Source organism: Idiotropiscis lumnitzeri, chromosome 1 (assembly GCF_059441095.1).
Source record: "Idiotropiscis lumnitzeri isolate Australia: NSW breed Sydney's pygmy pipehorse chromosome 1, RoL_Ilum_1.0, whole genome shotgun sequence".
NCBI classification, from domain to species: Eukaryota; Metazoa; Chordata; class Actinopteri; order Syngnathiformes; family Syngnathidae; genus Idiotropiscis; species Idiotropiscis lumnitzeri.
The window spans coordinates 6,131,080-6,151,563 of record NC_142391.1 but is presented as its reverse complement, the minus strand read 5'-3'; the positions used below and the strand labels follow the sequence as shown (position 1 = coordinate 6,151,563).

Genomic DNA, 20,484 nt, shown 5'->3' with positions numbered 1-20,484 from the left:
CTTGGGTGGTTGGTTGATTGGCAGGCGGCACGGTGGGCGACTGGTTAGCACGATGGCCTCACAGTGCAGCGGTCGTGGGTTCGATTCCGGCTGCGGCCTTCACGTGTGGAGTTTGCATGTTCTCCTCGGGCCTGTGTGGCTTTTCTCCGGGTACTCCGGTTTCCTCCCACATTCCAAAAACATGCATGGTAGGTTGATTGGACACTCCAAATTGCCCCGACGTGTGAGTGTGAGCGCAGATGGTTGTTAGTCTGTGTGCCCTCCGATTGGCTGGCAACCAGTTCAGGGTGTCCCCCGCCTACTGCCCGAAGATAGCTGGGATAGGCTACAGCCCCCCTCGCGGCGCCTTGTGAAGAGAAGCAGTTTAGATAATGGATGGATGGATGGTTGATTGGCTTGGTCTGAGGATGGTTTCGTGCCCAGTCATTCTGTCAAGCACTTTGATTGATTGGGTACATCAATCAGTCAGGTTGGTCGGGTTGGCTTGGGTTATGTTGCATGACTTGGTTTGGGCCGGGTTGTTGAGTCTGACTCAGAAGTACCAACCTCATCCCTGAGAGGACGCAGGTCCTGACAGGTCTGCAGGATGCCCTGGATGATGGGCACTGTGTCGGCCAGCGTCTCCATCTCCTGCAGCGAGTTGAAAACCCGCACCGCCTCGTCCTGCAGGCTAGCATAGCCCTGCTGCCTTTGCACTACACAGATATAGGAGAATTGCCATGAAAAGGATAATTTGCGAGACCGTGAAGTTGTTTTCGAAGGGAGTGTGTGACAAAACTTACGACTGGTGACTTCGCCGTACGGTAGGGGCAGAAGCGGCGAATGTAGGGGATGCTGCGTGTATCTGAGGATAGGGTTCCTCCTGTACATCTGCTCCACGATTTCTGGATTCACGCTGTTCTCCTGTTAGCATCACCGCAGCCGTCAGCATTAACCCATTGTTTAATAATTACTGATCGAACAGTGTCAATCACGATTTTACCTTGATGTCTCTGATGAGCTGCAGAGTCGGCGTCTCGATGGGGGTCTTGCTGTCAATGACGCCTTGTATGGCGGCTGTCCATCTCATGGCCTCGTTCAACATTTTGGTGTAGAGGCGGTAGGAATGTTTCCTGCCATACACGATGATGTTCCAGTATCCTGTACAACAAAGACGGCCACAATTAATTATGTTAGAATAATAAAAAAAAAATTATTTACATAATTGATATTAAAAGCATGCCTGCATTTAAATGGGGTATTTTTATTTTGTGGATTTTCACCTATAGGTCTGGAACTAAACCCCAGCAATGGAAAGGGAATTACTGTATGAAAAAAATAAAATAAAATAAAATCCTCCAAAAAAAAATAATGGTACCATGTCAAAGATAACGTCTATAAATTGCAGTCAATGCAGTTACTTCTCGTTCTTGTTTTGACTGTTGGGGAAAAACAACTCACCCGTCTCCCTGTGCACTCGGTCGTCTGGTTGGATGACAGAGCAGAGCGAATTAAGCACCAGGGTGCCCATTTTGGAAGAGTTGCGCTCGGAGCTCTTGTAGTAGTCCAGCGAGTTGTGCGTGAGGACGAACCAGCGCTTCTTGAGCTTCAGCGAGGTGCTCTTGGCGTTGGTCTTCACCTCCTTCTGGAGCCAACCTTGAAAAGTGAACAAATAAGACGAAAAGAAGCAGACGGGACCAAAGTAAGTCCAGCAACTATTTGTACTTCATTACTTTGATACTTTTCAAATGATTAAAAAAGTAATTCAATGGCTGTGTCACCTCGAACGAGGAACTCTTCGATCCTGGCGTCGCCTTTGGGTTTTTGCAGCAGACTGATCCAGTGATGCATTTCCTCGGGCGTGTCGCTATTGCAGTGGATCACGCGGTTGGCGGTGATGATCACAAAGGAGTTGGGCCTGGAAAAAAGCAGGAAAGCACAAAAAAAAAAAAAACGCAACTTAATATCGGCTTACATGGCCAACTTTGCTTTTCCGCTGAGTTACAAAAATATTTTTTTGCGTGGTCGCGTGCTATTTTTTTTAGGCTCACCTGTCACTGTATTAGGTAAATCTGTGTAATTTAATGAGATTTGTCTTTCAAATGGTGACCCCTTTTTAAATTATTTCATTAATTTAATAAAAAAGATGAAGAAAAAAAAGTCCTGATCTGGAAAAAGTGTCCTCATCATGTAACATGCCCGGAAATGCTTTTGAGATCTTTTAACTTTCGCGTAAGTTGAATAAGTTGAATAGTGAATAATAAAATAAAAACTAATTACATATTAAAAAAGTTCAACAATATAACAGAAAATATATATAATAATACAAAATATTCTCAAAATATAGTTTAATTGAATAACCATTGATAACATCTTAATTTAAAAATGTTTAAAATGTAAAATATCATTTCAACAATTCGAACATATATTTTTCATTCGTTTTCTTTTTTAAAAAAATGTTTGAGAGTACAATCATTTTATAAATACAATGCAATGTAATAAATCCATCAAAAATCTTACATTTTTTTTGTATTTGAATTATTTCCAAAAATAAATATGTAACTGTACATTTAAAAATATCAAATTGAAAAAAATAAAAGTAAAATTCCAAAGAGTAGGAGTTATGAATAAAAAAATAATACAGCAAAAAAAAAAAAAGAAACAAAAATTATAGTAGCCTATATTTATATATTTGAACTACTGCATTTGGCAAAAATGCAACTCACCGATCAGGATTGTCCGATGCACAGACAGAGTCGATGAGGCCCACGTCAAGTGTGCCCTGAGGTCAAAAAAATTAAAAACACATACAGTCCTATGATGTCATTTTAAAAAGGTGATGCAACCTTGTACGAAATGTTGTGACCAGTTCGTGTCTACTGCCTCCTCGTAGCGTTGAGGATAGAGCTAACAGAAAGAAATGTTTGTCGGGGCTGACCACAGCGTTCTTGGGGTTGGCCTGCTCGTGAGACATCTCCAGAAGTTGCTCCGGCGTGCATACTCGCACCTTGCTGAGCACGTTAAACCAACCGCTACACAGAAACAGAGAGAGGGAGTGAGAATCAGCATCAATCTGGCTTGAAGACAAATGTTTCACAATGAGCGTAATTTAAATAAGTTAGATAAGAAGCTTCTACATCTTTTCACAGAGAGGAGCCTTAGAAATTCTTTTAACACCCCTTGGTTGCCATTATCAACTCCTTGTGTAGAGACAAAGTTTAATTGTAGCATTTACTGTTTTTACCGAGCTATAAGGAGCACCAGTATATAAGCCGCAGCAGCCCTAAAAAAAAATAAATAAATAAATAAATAAACGACACAAGATGCACCAGGCTATAAGCCGCAGTTTTCTATGTTGAAAAAAAATTACGATTTTGTACTGTAAATGCGGATAAAGGTACATAAACAGATTGTTAAATCAGTGATTTTTACCACGGCAACAACTTATTAACTAAAACAGAACACACCCAAGAGAGAAAAATCAAGATTTATTTATCGTATTTTCTGAACTATAGAGCGCCCCTAGTGGTGAAAGAAAAATCCACAGAAAAGCCGCACCGTTGTATTAGCCGCATGGTTCCAAACCTATGAAAAAAGTAGCGGCTTATAGTCCGTAAAATACGGTAATTGTTCTGCCTGTCACTACACATCACTGGCAGATGAACAAAATTATATTATTTGTCATAAGTGAACATAACTGTAAGCACCAACCAACCTGGCGTCCTCCGGCGACTCTGCGAAAACTTGGTAAGTCCTCTCATCCGTCACGATGTTCAGTGCGTTCTCCTTCTCGTGGTTGTCGACGATCTCTCTGAGCGCACAAATGCGACGTGTTAAGAAAGTGATTTGTTTTTAGTCTTGAATGTCACGGTGGAGATGTTTGTGCGTCTCGGTGGTGCTCGTAGAGGACGAGCTAAACGAAGCGGCTTGGGAAAGAAAATGTTTTCCCGGTGAGCCAAACTCGGATAGAAATAGAAGAATGGAAGTTTTTGGATTTTATAATTATTTTTGCGTCTTACTTTGCAGCCCGGATGTCGATGGTTCCCTTCAGCTTTTCTTCGCTGTCGTTGTCGTAGTACATCAGCTTGCTGTCCCTCAGCACAAACCAGCGCATCTTCCAGTTTCTGATCAAAGACAGAATGTTAGATTTCATGTGCATGAACTATACAGCTTCTCTACAGCCCACAGAAAAAAACAATTCAGGCAACTATTAAAACACTTGAATTTTGGTGCCAAGGGGGGGGGGGGGGGTGTTTAAAGATTTTTATCATTTTGGATTTAGGAAATTCAAGCAACATTTTTTTGAAATTTGTTTTATAACAAAAAGAGTGAGGAATTTGCTTTGTAGATGATATAATTATTTCTTTTCATCTGAACCTTTTATAGTAAGTTCAGGTAAGTAATAAAAATATTTGGGGAACTAACATTTATTTTAACATTAAAAAAATATGTATTTTTTTTAGTTTTGCTGTGATCGTATGGATTTTTTTTCCTGATTGGAAGTTTCAAATTAGTTTGATTTTGTTTTCTTTTTTATATACAATTTTTCCTTTTTAATATTGTGGTCATTTTTTATTTTTATTTTTAATTCGATTTTTTAAAAGTGTGGTCAGAAGAAGTAAAAACACGTTCATAAACCCTTCAATAAGGTACGGCATATTTTTTTTCTCGTTTTGTTCATTTTGTTTTAAGAAAATTATATATTAGATTTTTTTTCATTTCCTTTTGGTCCGAAGTTTTGTGAGTTTTATAATTACGCTTTCACAAACACTTCAATATTTTTTTTTTATACTTTATTTAATTATGCTTAAAAAAATTCTTCTTGCAGTTGAAAGTTTCATGACTCTTCAACAAATAATTTTGTTTTTTTTTTCTGGTAAAATTGATCTATTTATTGCTTAATGAAATTATCAAACATCTTTAAAATATTTTTGCCTACATCAGAACAACTACAACAACCTGCGTGAGAGGGTGGAGAGTCCTCCTCCTTTTTTGTAGAGCCAGCCCGACTTGAGGGACTCTTGCTTGGAGCGGAACCACATAAAGGTCTCGTCCTTCAACACGCACCAGCGCCTCCGCCAGGGGATCATCAGGCCGGCTGCACGGGGGTAGAGACCGAGTCAGAAAAAAACGTGATGACGTGAGGCGAGGCCAGATAAAGGCTCACCTTTCATGTAGAGGTAACCATGGAAATACGGCGGCCCGTTGCCATTGAACAAGGTCACTCGTCCGTTTGTGACTTCCTCGTCTGTGTCCATCATGCCGTCGTGCTCGTCGTCGCTGCCCGCATACTGAAGCCAAAATAGACACATGACTGAATGGAGGGAAAGTATGCATGTGAGTATGAGCCGCTGAGAACTAGAGTGGTCTAACTCCACTTTTGTCATTTTTAAGTGCATAAATGAATAGAGAAGGCTAGTTCCAATTTTGACCTACAGGGGGCAGTCCATCATTGGTCTTGTCTTGATACTTTGGCATTCATTTTTTTTTAAATTTTTTTTTTTTTTTTAGGTAAAATCAATTTAATCTGTCTTGAATTATTTTCTTCACCATTATTTGTTCTATTAAGGGTGTGGGAGTGGGTGTACACTCAAGTGTTTAAAGTTGACTTTTGTCATCTGAGTCGATACAAAACCTCTTGCAAATGATCGTTTCTCGTCAGAAATAAGATCTTTTTTCAGGTGGGGACAAATATATATTCTTTCTTTTTTCAGAAGAATTCTTGAAATTTAGCAATTTTTTACATGATTTGACTTTTAATTTCCCTTGTTTTATTTATTCTTTTTTTTCAGGTCATACTGTTATTTAGTCTATATTGTTTTCATAATTCAAAATATTCTTGCATTTTTTTTTACAATTTATCGTGCTGAAATCTTTTTCTATTATCCTATTCAGTCAAATTTATTATTATTCTCCTTTTAAAATTACGTTTGATAAAATTCTTACAATTTCAAGTTTTTTGCCATTCATTTCCCCCTCTTTTATCTGACAAGAACTTTATATAATTACGTATTTGTTTTTTTGCACATTTCTACTCTGAATAATAATGTTTGTAGACTTTAGAGTAAATTCCAAACAAATAAAGGTTAAATGAATACAATAGATAAACTGGTGAATGTGTGTCCTCTGGGTGTTCAAATGATTCATTCTTTCTGACCTGAGCAATTTTATTTTTTTTCCTCCCCTATTATTTTTCTTTCATTTTTTTTTCAATTTTTGACATGTTTCTGGTTAGAATTCTTCTTGTAATTCTTCATTCTTTTTTAAATGTTCCCATTTCATCTGGTTAAACAGATGATTTGCTTCCATTATTTTCTCCGGTTGGACTTAGGCATTATTATTTTCCCTTTTTCCCCAATTTCTTAATAATCGAATTTTATTCTCTTCCCATTCACTCTTTCTTCATTTTAGCTGTTTAGAATGAATCATTTTCCCCTCAAATTCACATGCGTGAGTGTGTTTGCTCACAGAGTCGGAGCTTTCCCGATAGGAGTCGGCACTGACGCTCGTGCAGGTGGACTTGCGCGGGTGCTCTTCGTCGGCGACGGCGGCGCTGCCCCGGTTGCTGCCCGACACCGAGCTGTCGTCGCCCGCCGTCACCGAGCCCTCCTCCTCCTCCTGATCGTAGTCGGACTCGGTGTCGGCAGGCATGCTGTAGATGGGCTCCTCTCCGTCCACAAGGCTGTCCACCATGCTCACCTTCCTCTCCGGCTCGGCTTTCTGCGGAGGGGGAGCGGAGGGCACCATGCCCTCGGCGAACGCCGGCGGCGGCGGAGGCAGGTGGGCGAATATGGCCTGATCCATGGGGGTGTCGGTCTCCACCGGAGGGGGGAAGTCAGGAAGCGGGATGAACTCCTCCTCGGCGTGGAAACCCTCGTCCACCTCCTCGTCCTTGGACACGCCGGGCTGCATGGACGTGGCAGCCTAAGGCCACCGCCGAAAAAACAAACAAAAAAATAGGGACAGGTTTTCAATTAAGAAAAAGAGCAATCTAGAGTACTGTCCTGTATAAAAACATAATAGTAAAGTATTAACGAGAAGTGGGTAGTAACCAAGGTTATCCATCTATTATCCGTTCCGCTTCTCCTCACAAGGGTCGGGGGGGCGGTGCTGGAGCCTATCCCAACTGTCTTCGGGCAGCAGGTTACCAGCAGAGCACTCATAGACAAACAACCATCCGCGCTCACACTCATTCCAAGGGACAATTTAGAGCAAGCGTGGGCAAACTACGGCCCGGGGGCCATATGCGGCCCATTAAATGTTTTGATCTGGCCCGCCAAACTTGAAGAAAATTAAATGAATAAACCTTTTTATTAGGTAAGGTGACCAAAACACTCCATCAATCTGCTCTTGGTCCGGCCCCTCTGTCAAATTTTAGAACTCATTGTGGCCCACCAATCAAAAAGTTTGCCCACCCCTGATTTAGAGTGTCCAATCAACCTACCATGCATGTTTTTTGGAATGTGGGAGGAAACCGGAGTACCCGGAGGAAACTCACGCAGGCAACGGGGAGAACATGCAAACTCCACACAGGAAGGCCGGAGCTGGAATCGAACCCACGACCTCTGCACTGTGAGGCTATCGTGCTAACCCGTAACAAAGGCTACTAAAGAAAATTAAAATTGTTTTTGTTATGAGCATAACAATCTCACTGGAACAGTTTCTAAACTTAACTGAAACTAATTATTGCAAAAGTTACACATTGCAACATGACAACATAAGATAAAGATAATGACATTCACCCCGCCCCATAAAAAAAAAGAAAGAAATTGGCCAATTCTTGAATATTTCACTCTGTGTTGTCAACTTAAATAAATATTAAAGTACAAAGTATTGTAAAAGAGTCAAATGTCCTACTTATAAGTCATATTTTTATTGCTGTAAAAGTTAAGTGACCAAAAAAGAAGTAGCTTTATTGAGCCAACAATTATTATTATTTTTTTTGCCAAATATCGGAATTGGCATCCATTCGTTTGTGCACTTGTACCTCGCGATGCTTTTCACGCGTGATTGAAATAAAGAAGCACTATCGAGGATGACAGCCGAACTCACCCGGGCGGCCTTGGGAGGTTCGGATTCACCGTCAGCCTCGGCTCGCGCCGCCTCGCCCAGAGCGGGATCCACGCCGGTGAAGTTGAGCAGGTCGATGAGGCTCGTGGCCTTGCGCGAGGCCTCCTTCTTCATGCGCTTGAGCTCGGCGTCACGGCGCAGCTGCAGCTCCTGCTTGGACGACTCGCACAGTTGCGACACCTCATCCTCGCGCTTCTTCTGCAGACGCTCAATTTCGCGCTCCAGCTGAAGGATCTCTTCCATTTGACGCACCTCATCCTGGAAAGGAGATTACGCTGTGTTAGGGCGGAAATATTGTATAAAAATAGTCAGTCAAACCATAACATATGGTAAAATAAAACAGTTTGACCTTAATTTCATTTTTTTTCAGTTTATTTTATTTTTTTAATATTTATTATATAAAAAAAAAGAAATAATGAAACGTTTTATTTTATTTTCATTCATTTAATTTTAATTAATTTTTTATTTAAATTTTTCATCATTTTCTTGTCATGACAATTTGTTTTCCCCTTTTTTAAATTTTCTGCAATCGGAGTCAGATTTTATTTTTTGGCTGGAACTAATTGGTTAGAACTGGTTGGAACTAGTATTTTTTTGCATGTTTTAAATTGAATTTTTAGGGTCAGAAATAATATATTTTGCATTTTTTGGTAGAGTTTTCATTTTTTTGTTCCATATACCATTTTTCTCCATTCTTTTGTTCAATAATATCCAATAATTGTACATATTTTTTTCTAATCAGAATTAATTCATTGAATATTTTTCTCAATTTAAAAAAAATATATTTTGTCAATTCACAATTTTCTATATATTTTCTTCACTTTCTTAATTTAGAACTAACAATATTCTATTTTTTTTTTCCAATTGATTTCTGTTTGCAATTGTTGTCTTATCAAATCTGAATTTGTTTTCCCTTCTCCATAGTTGAATTCCTCCCCCCAAAAGGTGCTTGTACCTCATTCAATGCATTTTTTTCATATATTTTCTTTCTTAACATTCCAATTTGATTTAATCTTTGTATTTTATGTTATTACACTCTAGCGCTCATCCTGATAAACTATCATAATGTCCAACTTGCCTGAGAGGATTTATTGGTCGCCTCAGTGGCTCCCTCCTGCTCCACTTTGTCTTCCGTCTCTTCCTCTTCGTCGTCCTCCTCTTCTGACTCCTCTGCTTGGTTCTCCTCTTCATCCTCCTCCTTCCTCCTCTCCTCCCGGAGTTTGCGGACGTGGGCTCGGGCCACTTGGCCTCTCTGGTGCCTCTGGATCACCAGCGCCGCTTTGCGCTGGCGGACAAAGCGACCTCGCTGGATGTGCCTTCGCAGGTGCTTCTGCAGGGTGACGGTGCTGGCGCGCACTCGCTTGAAGTGTTTCCTAAATGACACACCTTTTTAGTCCAGTTGTCTGTCACAGGTTAAAAAATTTTGAATTAAAACAATAAAGTGATTCGGGGGTATTACTTGGCCGAGAAAGTGAGAAGGTGAGCTCTTATGATCATGGCCGCTTGGCGTCGCACTTCGTCGCGGTCTTTCTCCAAGCGTTGCTCCAGAGACTCTTTCATAAACACCTGGCCAGGAAACAGCAAAAGGCCTCATGCTGATTAATTTATTTCTGTTTCAAAATATACAGGAGGAAGACCTTTAAAAATGATTGCATATTAAATACTGCAGGGGAAAAAAATTAGCAAGTTGGAAGTTAGCGAAATCGTTCAGCCCGATATGCAGGAAGTCCATTTTTGCACTCAGCACGTTTTTTGATTGAACAGTGCAACACTGGGCCAACTCCATTTCCCAAGATGGCCAACTCCATGAAATCAGGCTTCTCCACTTGCGAAACATCCGAGAAAGTCAAAGTGATAAGTGAGTTAGGCAGCCTCGACTTTGACGCCATGGACTTAGACCACTATTGCACAAAACTTTTTTTTTTAAATAATAGTTCATAATTACATATATTGTTTATTGTAAATATGAAATTAATACTTATTAAAGACATTTTACTACATGAATTAAATTTTTTTTATTTGGCAAAATCCCCAAATCATAGGAAAAAAAACACAATTTGAAAATGTAGTATCCAGACGAAGTAATCCTTGCCATATAATGTAGACAACGAACATGCCGTCACATTTTAGTGGAGACTCAAAAATGTTATTCATTATAAATTCAGAAAATGGAAGAAAATTCCTTTTTTTTAATAAATTCTTTAATAATACTAATATTGTTAGTTAGTTGAATTACATATGTTTAATTATATTGATAAAAGAAAATAATTATAATTTTCATATATTATTAATAGTCAATCGAAATATTAACCAACCATAGAAGAACATTCATGAAAAAATTTCATAAATAATTGTTTTTGCTATTTTTATTTAGTTTTAATGTTATAATAATTAATTAATGCAAAATAAATAATACATTTATATAAATACATTTTCAATACCCATTTAATCAAATGGCAAAATGAATGCAACAAATTGTCCAGGACTCCTGATATTCTGATATACTCCTAAAATACGGGCCCGACTAAAGAATGGAGCGGGCCAAATGCTGCTCCCGGGCCGTACTTTGGTCACCCCTGGTTTAACCGGAAATAAATCTAACCTTGGTCTTTCCGAGCTGCCACTCCTTCTTGGTCTTGTCATATTTAGTCAGAAGATCCGTGCTCCTCTTCTTGTCATCACCGGCTGTAGGCGCTTTCTCCTTGGAAATGATCTTATATCTGGCAAGAATAATGAAAGCACAATAAAGCTACGCGCTCATCCGCGTAGTCTTTTGAATCTGTCAAAAATCAAATAAATCAGCTGTATGTCTGTGCGGAAATAATGTACTAGTAGCTAACTACTAACATTTTTGCTGTTTGTGGGTGGAGCTATTCAAATTCGGATTTAGAATAATTCACCGTAAGAAGAAGTCTTTGAAAGTTCTTCGGACAGGAAACCCGGCGCGTCGGATCTTGACGGTCTCCAGCATCCCCGAGTACCTCAGCTGGTTGAGGACCACCTCAGGGTCAAAAACGTTGGGATTCTGCCAACAAAAAAAATGTGAAGAGTGGAAAATAAACACTAATTTTGTTTCAAGCACTAAAAAGGAATGCTAGTGCTCATTAGTAAAAGCATTAAAAACTTAACAATAATTGATTGAATTTGAAGTACTAAAAATGCACTTTAATTTCATTGACAGAGCTCGAAAAATGAATGTTGAATTAATTTAAAGAGCTAAAAAAATATATACTAATTTCATCAAATGGGTATGAGGTCGAAGCAGCCTGACCTTTTCCATGTTGGGCTTAATGCAGCGGATGAAGAAAGGATTGGATGCACTCAGGGTGGCCATGAGAGCATGCAGAGAGTCCTGCAGGGGAGAAAAATAATTACAGCGTCAAGTAATGCCTTGAGATATGAGTTTCATTCCCGGGACGGCGCTTTTAACTCAAAACACTCATATCTCAAATCATCTTTCCCCGTTGAAATGAATTGAAATGCAAATAATACAACCCAGACTCCCAATAAAACAATTTTTTTTTCAAATTTGCTGCTGCTCGTTATGGTTTGGTTATGTGTTTTCAGTGTTTTGTGTGCACACCCTGAATTGGGAGCTGACGGTGGGCTTGCGTCTGGCCGTTCCCATTTTCTCCTCGTTGTTCCTGCTGCCCACCTTCTCAAAAAGGTCGTAGATGAAGTCCAACCTAAAGACAAAATTGTGTTTATGGATGAATATGTGCAGACATAAACATTATTTAAGGACATAGGACGGGGAAGCATCATGTAACCCTGTCACTTTAAATAGATGCTAAGAATGATATATTATATTCTTCTATCTTGTTATCTCTATAGCTAGTTACATATTCATCATTTTGCTGTTTCCAATTAACACATAAGTCATTTTTGTCATTTGTTTTTTTGAAACAGTATTTCTGAACATATTCCCCATAGTACATGTTCCCCATATAAAATCTAACTGAAATGAAAATTCATGATATGATATAAAGTTTTCATTTAAATGTATTTGTTTGGCTTGATCAATTAACATAATAATAACAAATATATGGATTTCCATTTTGCGAGTAAGAAAGTAAAATATTTGTGAACTCTCTTAAAATTGTTTTTTTTATTGTTTATGTTAATGCAAATGATTAAATAATAACAGATACATGCATTGAATATTTTTCTAACTTATGTATTTTTATTTCAATAAATAAAATACTAAATAAATATCCCTAGAAATGCGGATATATGATATTCAAAATAAAACATATTGTAGTCAGTTTCCACAATGCAAATTTGAGCACAAAATCCTGCTAAAATGAAAACTAAAAAACATCCTAGCAGGTTTCAATATATTTTTTCCTCATTATAATTTAAATGGATTTCGACAAGATAAACGGGGGGGGGCATTCTGTATAATATTTGTTTACATTTATACATAAAACTAATGACTAAATAATAATGAACATGATTTTTTGAGTTTTAAATTTGATCTTTTTTCAATAATTTTCATATAAAGAAAATTAAAAAACAATAATAATATTTTTTTAATTTCAATAAAAAAATAAATAATCCTGCTGCGGGGTTTAATGCAATAGGATATTTTTGGATGGGCTCTGCACTGTACTTCCTACCTGCTGTCTTTGAGCATGTTGAGGATGTCATCCCTGAAAGTGTCCCGGTTTTTCTCCAGGATGCCTTTGACGTCATACAGGACCTGACGCCGCCCAAACACAAAAGACATCACATCGGCAGTATGGCATAAAGGGGCAAACATTTGTGCTACTCACCTCCCCGGCGTAATGTTTAATACCAAACTGGTGGTCGGCCAGTCTGGGCTTCACATAGTAAGGGTTGGTCTGAACACAAAATGACAACGTCAGTTTCGCCTGGATTGTATGGCGCGTTCGCTCCACCCACAAAAAGACTCACAGAGTGTCTGCTATGAAGCTTCTCCAGAAGTGTGAAGTCTGTGCCTTTGGGGAAGCGACTCTCTTCATTCACCAGAGCTAACAAGCCCAATTTCTGAAAGGCCAAGCACAGTCATTGGCTAGTTAGATACCAGGAAAAATAATACAAACATAAAAATTCAGACAAAAGAATCCCACGAAATCCACGTTAAAAATATCGAAGAACAATAGTCGCATGCAGCAAAGTGGAGACTGCGGATTATATTGCTGCAACAGGGTAAGCATAAAAAAAAAAAAAATCCAAGAGGAGACTATGGAGTATGTAGAATACTGCGGCAACAGGGCAAGTTGACAATCATTTTAAAAAACATCTGTAGCCGTATGGAGACACATTTGATACAAAAAGAGACTGAGGGCTGTACGTAACTGGAGCGCTGCAGCAAAGTGGAGACTGCGGCTTACGTATATTACTGCAGCAAGAGTGTAAGCTAAAATGATTAAAGAAAAGCGTCAGAAGCAGACTGAAGAGGAGACTGAAGAATGTGAAGAAAATGGAGCGCTGCAGCAAAATGGAGATTGTGGAGTATAATTACAGTAAGTGAGTAGGCTTGCATTAACGGTTGTTTGTTTTTGTCATTTCTACCCATGTATCTTCAAAAATTTAAATGACGATTCTGTTCGACTGGTGAGCAAACAACTTATTTTTCCTGATCATGTTTGTTGCTAGGCAGATTTCAAGGGGCTCAATAACGATGACATATGGGCATCACACCCACTAGGCTGTTTGAATGACAAACTTTGTACACGCCAGTTTTGCTCTTGAGTAACTTCTCTGCATTAAATATAAATTTGCGACTTCATGCGCTATACCTTCTCTATGAGGTCAAGACACTCGGCATTGTCCATCCAGTCGATGGCGTCCCACTGGACGCCTTCCCTGCGAGGACGACAACATAACCAACAAGACCAGTATTACAAATTTGAAAAATAAAAACCTTTGAAAATGCAAATAAAAAAATAGCAATAAAAATTAAAACAGATTGAATTGAAACATGAAAAAATAAATAATGAATTAAAAAAAATAAATAAATAAAAAAAACAAGCAAAAGAGTCAAATGAATTGAGTCAAATAAAAATCGGCGTGGCGCACCTGTTGTACTCGAGCTGCTCCAGGGAGAAGATGTGCTTGTTGAAGTACTCCTGGAGTTTCTCGTTGGCATAGTTGATATTAAACTGCTCGAAGCGATTCACCTAAAGGCAGACACACACGGCCTCATTTGCATATATTTGATGCCGGAGCATTCGTCTACTTTTTTTTTTATTTTAATGTGCAATATGGGTGTGCTGTGCTGAAACAAACCTCAAAGTTCTCAAAGCCAAAGATGTCCAGGATGCCGATTGATTTAAAATTTTCCTTCCCTTTGATCTTCTGATTGATCTTGAGGATAATCCAGGAGAAACATTGGGAATACAGTGCCATGGCAACAGAGTCCCGGGAATCCACGGCCTGTGACAATGCCGCGGTTAGTATTGTGAGGAAATAAATCTCCGGGAAAAATGAATCGGCAAGCGTTTCACAACCTGCTCGATGGTGAGCGGCGAGCATATCTCTTCCCCTCGGAGGATGATGGAGCGCTGAGTTAACACTTCGGACAGCTGGAAGGCGTCGAGGCCAAGCAGCTCGCTGGCGTTGGTCACCACTGGAAAAAAACAACAACGCACTTTATCCAAGAGGAGACTGAGGGCACAAATGAATGCAAAATAATACTGCAGCATCCACAGATAAGTCAAAGCAACAGAGGAAGTTACTTTTGATTTAATCATATTTTTTTTAAAGACATCATACGTGGTAAAGAGACAAATGTTATCAAATAGGAGATTGAGGGCAGCAAGTAGTTGAGGTACTGCAGTAGAGTTGAGACTGTGGAGGACAGTATAATACTGCAACAATAGAATAACCAACAGGAAATTTAAAAATGTTAGGAGCAGCAAGAGGAGACTCAGGGCAGAGACAAAAACAGGCTGCAACAGCAAACGAGAGACTGTGGAGTTGGATGCAAAAGAGAACACACAAAGAAACTAAGTAGCGCTTTTGTTTTCTTCTTTTTTCTGTTTTGAGCTCTTGCCACCGACCTTGCTTGGTGGTGATCTGAGCTCCTCCCGCCGTCATGAACTCCACGTTGCCGAGCTGCAGGACGCCCGAGAGCAGCTTGAACATGTCCCTGATTTCCTCCTCGGAGAACTCCAGCACCTTCAACGCCTCCTGCTCGCAACAATGAGAAGGAAAAATTGAGGTGTCAACAGTTCTGCGAGCCAATCAGGAAAAAATAGTAATGTTAATAAATAAAATAATAAACCCCCAAAAATATTAATATTAAAAATAATAAATAGATATTAAAAAATAAATAAACGAAAAATGACTCAGTAAGTATTATTAGTGTTTTTTTTCCAGAAGATAAAGAATATATGCCTGCCAGTATTGATTCAACTTGATTATATATTATAAACTCACCATAACACTGTTGAACAGCTCTTTGTCATTCAGACTCTTGTCCTTCAAGCAACCCGACTGGCTGAGGTAGTGGAAAGATTCCGCTGGATCCTCCAGGTAGTAGAGAGCTGACCAAATAAAAATTAAAATGAATTTGAAAGAAGGACAGGGGCAGGGGCAGGGGGTTGATCAATTATATTTGACACGCTAGCAAACTTACTTTTATGGTCTTTGTTGGCACCCGCCAGCAGCGCGTAGAAGATGTGGTAATTGCGTTCTCCGGGATTCTGTCGCACCACTCGGTTCTGCCACCAATCAACCCAATCATCAACATTCCCGCTAACAGAACAAACTTGTCTCGAATAATTCAAAGCTGGTTACCTTTTCCAGTAAATCTGACAGAATGCGAGTCAAGGAAATGCAGCAGCAAAATATACGAGTTTGCAGAAAGGGTGGACAATTTTGGCTAAAGTTCGCATTTAATTAAAAAAATACTGGCTCTTCATTTAGATACATGATTAGTTAAGCATGTTGATAATAAGACCTAGAGCCCGGTCGATTTAATTTACCAATATTAGCTATTTTAAAATCGGCGAAAAATCGGCTGATTTTTGCCATTTATTGTTTGTTTTGAGACATTATTGTTTGTTTCATACTGTGTTTTGAACACATTATAACACAAGACAAAGGTAATAACCTAAAAAAAGCCCCCCCCCAAAAATCAGCCATAAAATGGCAGATTTTTGTTTTATGTGTGTTGCACATAAAAATACAAAAAGTAAAACAAAGACAATAGGACAAAGTATTGTTAGACAGGCAAATATCCTGCTGTTGTATCCTTATCATTGAAAAAAATAAAGGATCACGAAAATAAGTTATTCTAATCATTGTTCATCGTTTAAATTTTTTTTTTTTTAATTAATCGGTTATCTGAATTTTATTCTGCCAAATCATAATCGGAATCAACCTCAAAAAGGACCCCAGAGTTTCATTGCTATGCTCCATTTTCATCATGACTGACTGATTCTGATGAGGACACCAAACACACTTCATACCTTCGTGATATTCATCCATGTTTGAGAGCTTAGTTATTTTTCGGGGGGGCAGAAAAGGATACAATCGATGACGCAGCCTCCCTGGATGTTGCCACTCTCCGAGAAGTGAAGCTGGATGAACTTTCCGAAGCGGCTGGAGTTGTTGTTGTAAACAGTTTTAGCGTTCCCGAACGCTTCCATGATAGGACTGCGGAGAGAAGTGGGGGGGTGCTCAAAACTCTCTGGACAAATCTCCAAGGATAATGTAATTTGAAAAAGAATTTAAGTGTTGGATTTGTTAATTAAGCACTAAATATGATCTTAAAAGGAGACTGTTTTTAATCACAATTAGTATTCAAGCAGATTGGTGTGGGCATGCCACAATATTTTGTGCAGTGTCCCTAACATTCATTCATAAATGCAGTTGCTAACTGTCAGGTTTAAAAGGTCCTGACGCCTTCATTAGACTGAATTAAATGCAGAGAACCAGAGGAATAACCAGGGAAGGTTTTGTCTTTTCTCCATCGCGATGGGAGGAGAAGCCAGGAAGTGAAGTAGACGTCTTGCCAGTTCACTCTCCCGCACTCTCACTGGCTCCTTCGCCCATCCCTCTGGACTTTATTCAAAGAAAAACGAAACCTATGGAAAGTGAAACTTAAAACAAGCGTGTGGGTGTGCGCATGTGTGCTGAAGCAATGATGTGCGTGTCTGTGAGTGTGTGTGTAATTATCATTGATACAAATAGTGTATAAAAAACATGATTAAAAATACACAAACTATTTACATACTCTCACATTTCCCCCCTGTTTGTCGGATTTAAATCATGTCCATACGGCTTTAAGATGAGTCATCAGGGAATAAAACATATAAAAATACATTTCAATGTGCCTAGTGAAAAATAACAAAACTGTCTCCACGCAGAGCTTGTCTCTGGGGGACTCGATGCAGGCCCCTTGCCTCGCTGTAGGAGGAGACAGCCGTCTTTACCTCCCGGATCTTCGTGTGTGGGGCTTGGGCGACAAGTCCATATTCATTTTACGTTTCAGTGTCCAGTTCGAGTTCGTCATTGTCCAGTTCGAGTTTGTCATACTCAACATCAATCAGATTGTAATGTTACTTTTGGGCAACAAACATGCAATTAATCATCATTTTTGTCATAAAAATAATGCAACAAAAACAGACTACACATAACAAAAAATGAAAACCATAATTATCCCGATATATATTGTGTCTTTCAAATTCTTCATAGTGGTCATAACATCAATAATTGTTTCATTTTTAAAACTTTAAATGCAATTATGTTCTTCAATCAAGGTTCAAATTTCTTTATGTACGTCATTAATTTCCAAACCATATCTAATCTTTTTATTCTGTGGCTTCAACATTCGTATCTGTGGCTGGTGGTGTGGTTCTGATGTGCGTGTGGTCCGAGATTGTGACTCGGGGAGGGATTCGCGTTGCTAGGCCTTTAGCTGGAAACCGGTGAAGCTTGTACTGCAACTGGTGGATCCAGCTGCCACGCCCCGCGACCTTTGCAGCGTCGGGGTCACCGCCATCATGTGGCGAGGGCCATCTCAGCATTCACTTCCCCCCAACGGAGTCGTTTCAACACCTTGAAGAAGAGTTGGTCTTCCACACGGACGTAATTTCTGTAAATCAGAACAACACTTGACCAGTATTGGCGTCTTTTGGATCTTTTTCGGTCAAACATGTTTTTCGTTGGTGGTTCTGATGAACCTGAGAGTCTATAGGGGATAGTGTCCTTCCTTCGGCTGGCATTGTCCTCATTGCTGTGATTGAAACACAGTCTGGCCATTGTCTCCTTTTTTTTTTTTTTTTTTTTTCATTAGTGCGTTCCACAAGTCCTGCAGACTGTATGCACAGTGACGCTTTGAGTCCATTTTTAACAACTGTCCCACTTGTTACAACATCATTCACAAAATGCATCATTTTCACTTCAAATCACTTCTTGAAATTCCAAATGTCAGGATAATTTGATTACACAACACTTTTCCCAATCGTTTTTAGCATCAGCATGTGTTGTTGGAAACAGCTTGATCCATTTTGAAAACATATCAATCATAGTCAAACAATATTGCAACCCAAACAAATAACAGTGTCCAAAAAAAAATTTTTGTTGAAAAGTCTGTATGTGGGAACAATTCCATATGATATCTCCTCCCTGTTGAGGCACGACGTCTGCTCGTGTCTCACTCAATGTTTGCATCATTGTCCACCCAATGTGCATGTTCAATTAGTGGTGCCTTTTTTCCTGGCCTGAAATCAACTTGTCAAGTTGATTTACTGTGTGTGTGTGTGTGTGTGGGGGTGTGTGTGTGTGTGTGTGTGTGTGTGTGCTTTCATGAAACCTCTTGTGCTTTGTTGACTCTGGGGTTATGGCTTGGCTCCAGCCTTTATTCAATCATAATCGTGTCATTTTCTGTTCAGAAATTTTTTTTTATTTACAAATACTTACTTAGATGTGTTTTATGTGCAACTTTTCTTTTATCTTTTGTGATTTTTAAAGCACCCGTTCGCCCAAAATCAACAGAACACAAGAACATTTTATCTTGACTGTGAGTTCACATTGTAACCATACAGCTCATACAAGATGGGAAACTCCAAATTTTAATTAGCTCACAACCGCCTACGCTCTTCCTGCTTATCCTAACAATTTCTCTCTTTTACAAGTTATCTGTTGGTATCGCACTACTAATACTCCCATCGCATAAAAGTCAGCGTGATTTCTTCCTACAACCTTGGTTCTCAGACACTTTCTTATCAGTCTGGAAGGTGCACCTGGTCTTCAAGTCCTACACGTCTTAACTCCTCCAGTCGGGAGGAAAATATGTCAAAAAGTCAAGTCATGGGTTTGGTGAAAATTTGGACGGCTCCACAGTCGTGTGGCGCCTTCTAAATGGTGCGTGGAAAAAGAATGGCGCTGGGCTTAAATGCATCGCACCTTATTAATGTAATGTTACAATTAAATCGCCGTGCAATGTGAATGTCGTGTGATGGAATGTCTTTTTTTTTTTTCATTCCTTAAAGCAGCAGTGAAAGCTCTTGATCACACTCTTAAGTGGTTCTCTGCCACGAAATCCAAATTGTTGTGACTAATATGCAAATGGATTCACTTTCCTATGTTTCTGCAGCAACACAAGTCCATGAAGCCATTTTTTGCAGTCACTGTTTGCCCAAATGGCTTATAATAATAATTTGGTAGTGCATTAAGATGCTTTGTAAATACAATCTTGCAGTGTATCTCCACAAGTTCCAACATACACAACCCATTTTATGGCCATGATACTATTGTTTTAAACTCACCCTAAGCCTGTTGGGCTCTTTCTCTGCCGCATAAATTACAGCCCTGAGAGACTTTGGGCTCCAACTTTATCTATGAAAGGTCAGGGACTTAATGGAGGTCATGAAAGTCCCAAGGAAGGTGTCTACACAAAAGTGGTCTGGCAAAGTTTTATTACTATTTTTCTTCCCGCTTATCACTGACAATGCGTCCTTTTAAAGTTTTGACTCTTGTTTAAATTCGCCCTTGCCTATTGATTCTGATATTAAAGTCCAATTGTCAGTGTATCACGGCCTAATAAGCAAAACGCATGTTGATGTAGAAGTCCTTCTACACACACTTTTTATGTTAGTTTTTTTTCCTTTCGCCATGTGATCCTCTGTTGCTTCTCTCTTCGTCCTGAAAAGTTATTGTTTATCACAAGACTCTCTGCTTCCTTCTTTTTTTCAAATGTTTTCTCTTTTTCTTCCTTCTGCTCAACACGTTCAAGCTTTTTGTGCATAATTTAGAATCTTCTTTTCCATTTTACAAGTTGGCCAATTTAAATTAGGTTGTTTTATTTGAAAAGCCTGTAATTCTCTTTTTCCCTTTTCACATAATCACAAATTTCTTATCACAAAATGAACATGTTAATTCTACTTCGAAGTGGACAAGTACACATCAATGTTATTTGCAATTTCTAATTTCTTCTCTGCTTTAATGAAAATTATAGCC

The 20,484-nt window shown here is 39.1% G+C and overlaps 1 protein-coding gene across 1 annotated transcript in view; it reads right to left on the bottom strand.

The window, feature by feature from the left end:
• Positions 1–20,484, bottom strand: part of myo10l1 (myosin X, like 1) — a 53,502-nt gene that overhangs the window by 6,656 nt on the left and 26,362 nt on the right. The window contains exons 6-36 of the mRNA XM_088313352.1: positions 16,553–16,677; positions 15,817–15,830; positions 15,656–15,740; positions 15,457–15,563; positions 15,078–15,207; positions 14,526–14,644; positions 14,305–14,451; positions 14,095–14,195; positions 13,815–13,881; positions 12,967–13,059; positions 12,825–12,893; positions 12,669–12,751; positions 11,633–11,735; positions 11,321–11,401; positions 10,950–11,074; positions 10,652–10,769; positions 9,509–9,615; positions 9,128–9,422; positions 8,032–8,307; positions 6,448–6,903; positions 5,147–5,270; positions 4,939–5,077; positions 3,999–4,103; positions 3,695–3,790; positions 2,918–3,011; positions 2,706–2,761; positions 1,761–1,897; positions 1,441–1,635; positions 983–1,140; positions 783–903; positions 547–695 (exon numbers count right to left, since the gene is read on the bottom strand). Coding sequence (XP_088169478.1) covers positions 547–695; positions 783–903; positions 983–1,140; positions 1,441–1,635; positions 1,761–1,897; positions 2,706–2,761; positions 2,918–3,011; positions 3,695–3,790; positions 3,999–4,103; positions 4,939–5,077; positions 5,147–5,270; positions 6,448–6,903; positions 8,032–8,307; positions 9,128–9,422; positions 9,509–9,615; positions 10,652–10,769; positions 10,950–11,074; positions 11,321–11,401; positions 11,633–11,735; positions 12,669–12,751; positions 12,825–12,893; positions 12,967–13,059; positions 13,815–13,881; positions 14,095–14,195; positions 14,305–14,451; positions 14,526–14,644; positions 15,078–15,207; positions 15,457–15,563; positions 15,656–15,740; positions 15,817–15,830; positions 16,553–16,677 — 4,075 coding nt within the window. The remainder of the gene's footprint in view (positions 1–546; positions 696–782; positions 904–982; positions 1,141–1,440; positions 1,636–1,760; positions 1,898–2,705; positions 2,762–2,917; positions 3,012–3,694; positions 3,791–3,998; positions 4,104–4,938; positions 5,078–5,146; positions 5,271–6,447; positions 6,904–8,031; positions 8,308–9,127; positions 9,423–9,508; positions 9,616–10,651; positions 10,770–10,949; positions 11,075–11,320; positions 11,402–11,632; positions 11,736–12,668; positions 12,752–12,824; positions 12,894–12,966; positions 13,060–13,814; positions 13,882–14,094; positions 14,196–14,304; positions 14,452–14,525; positions 14,645–15,077; positions 15,208–15,456; positions 15,564–15,655; positions 15,741–15,816; positions 15,831–16,552; positions 16,678–20,484) is intronic.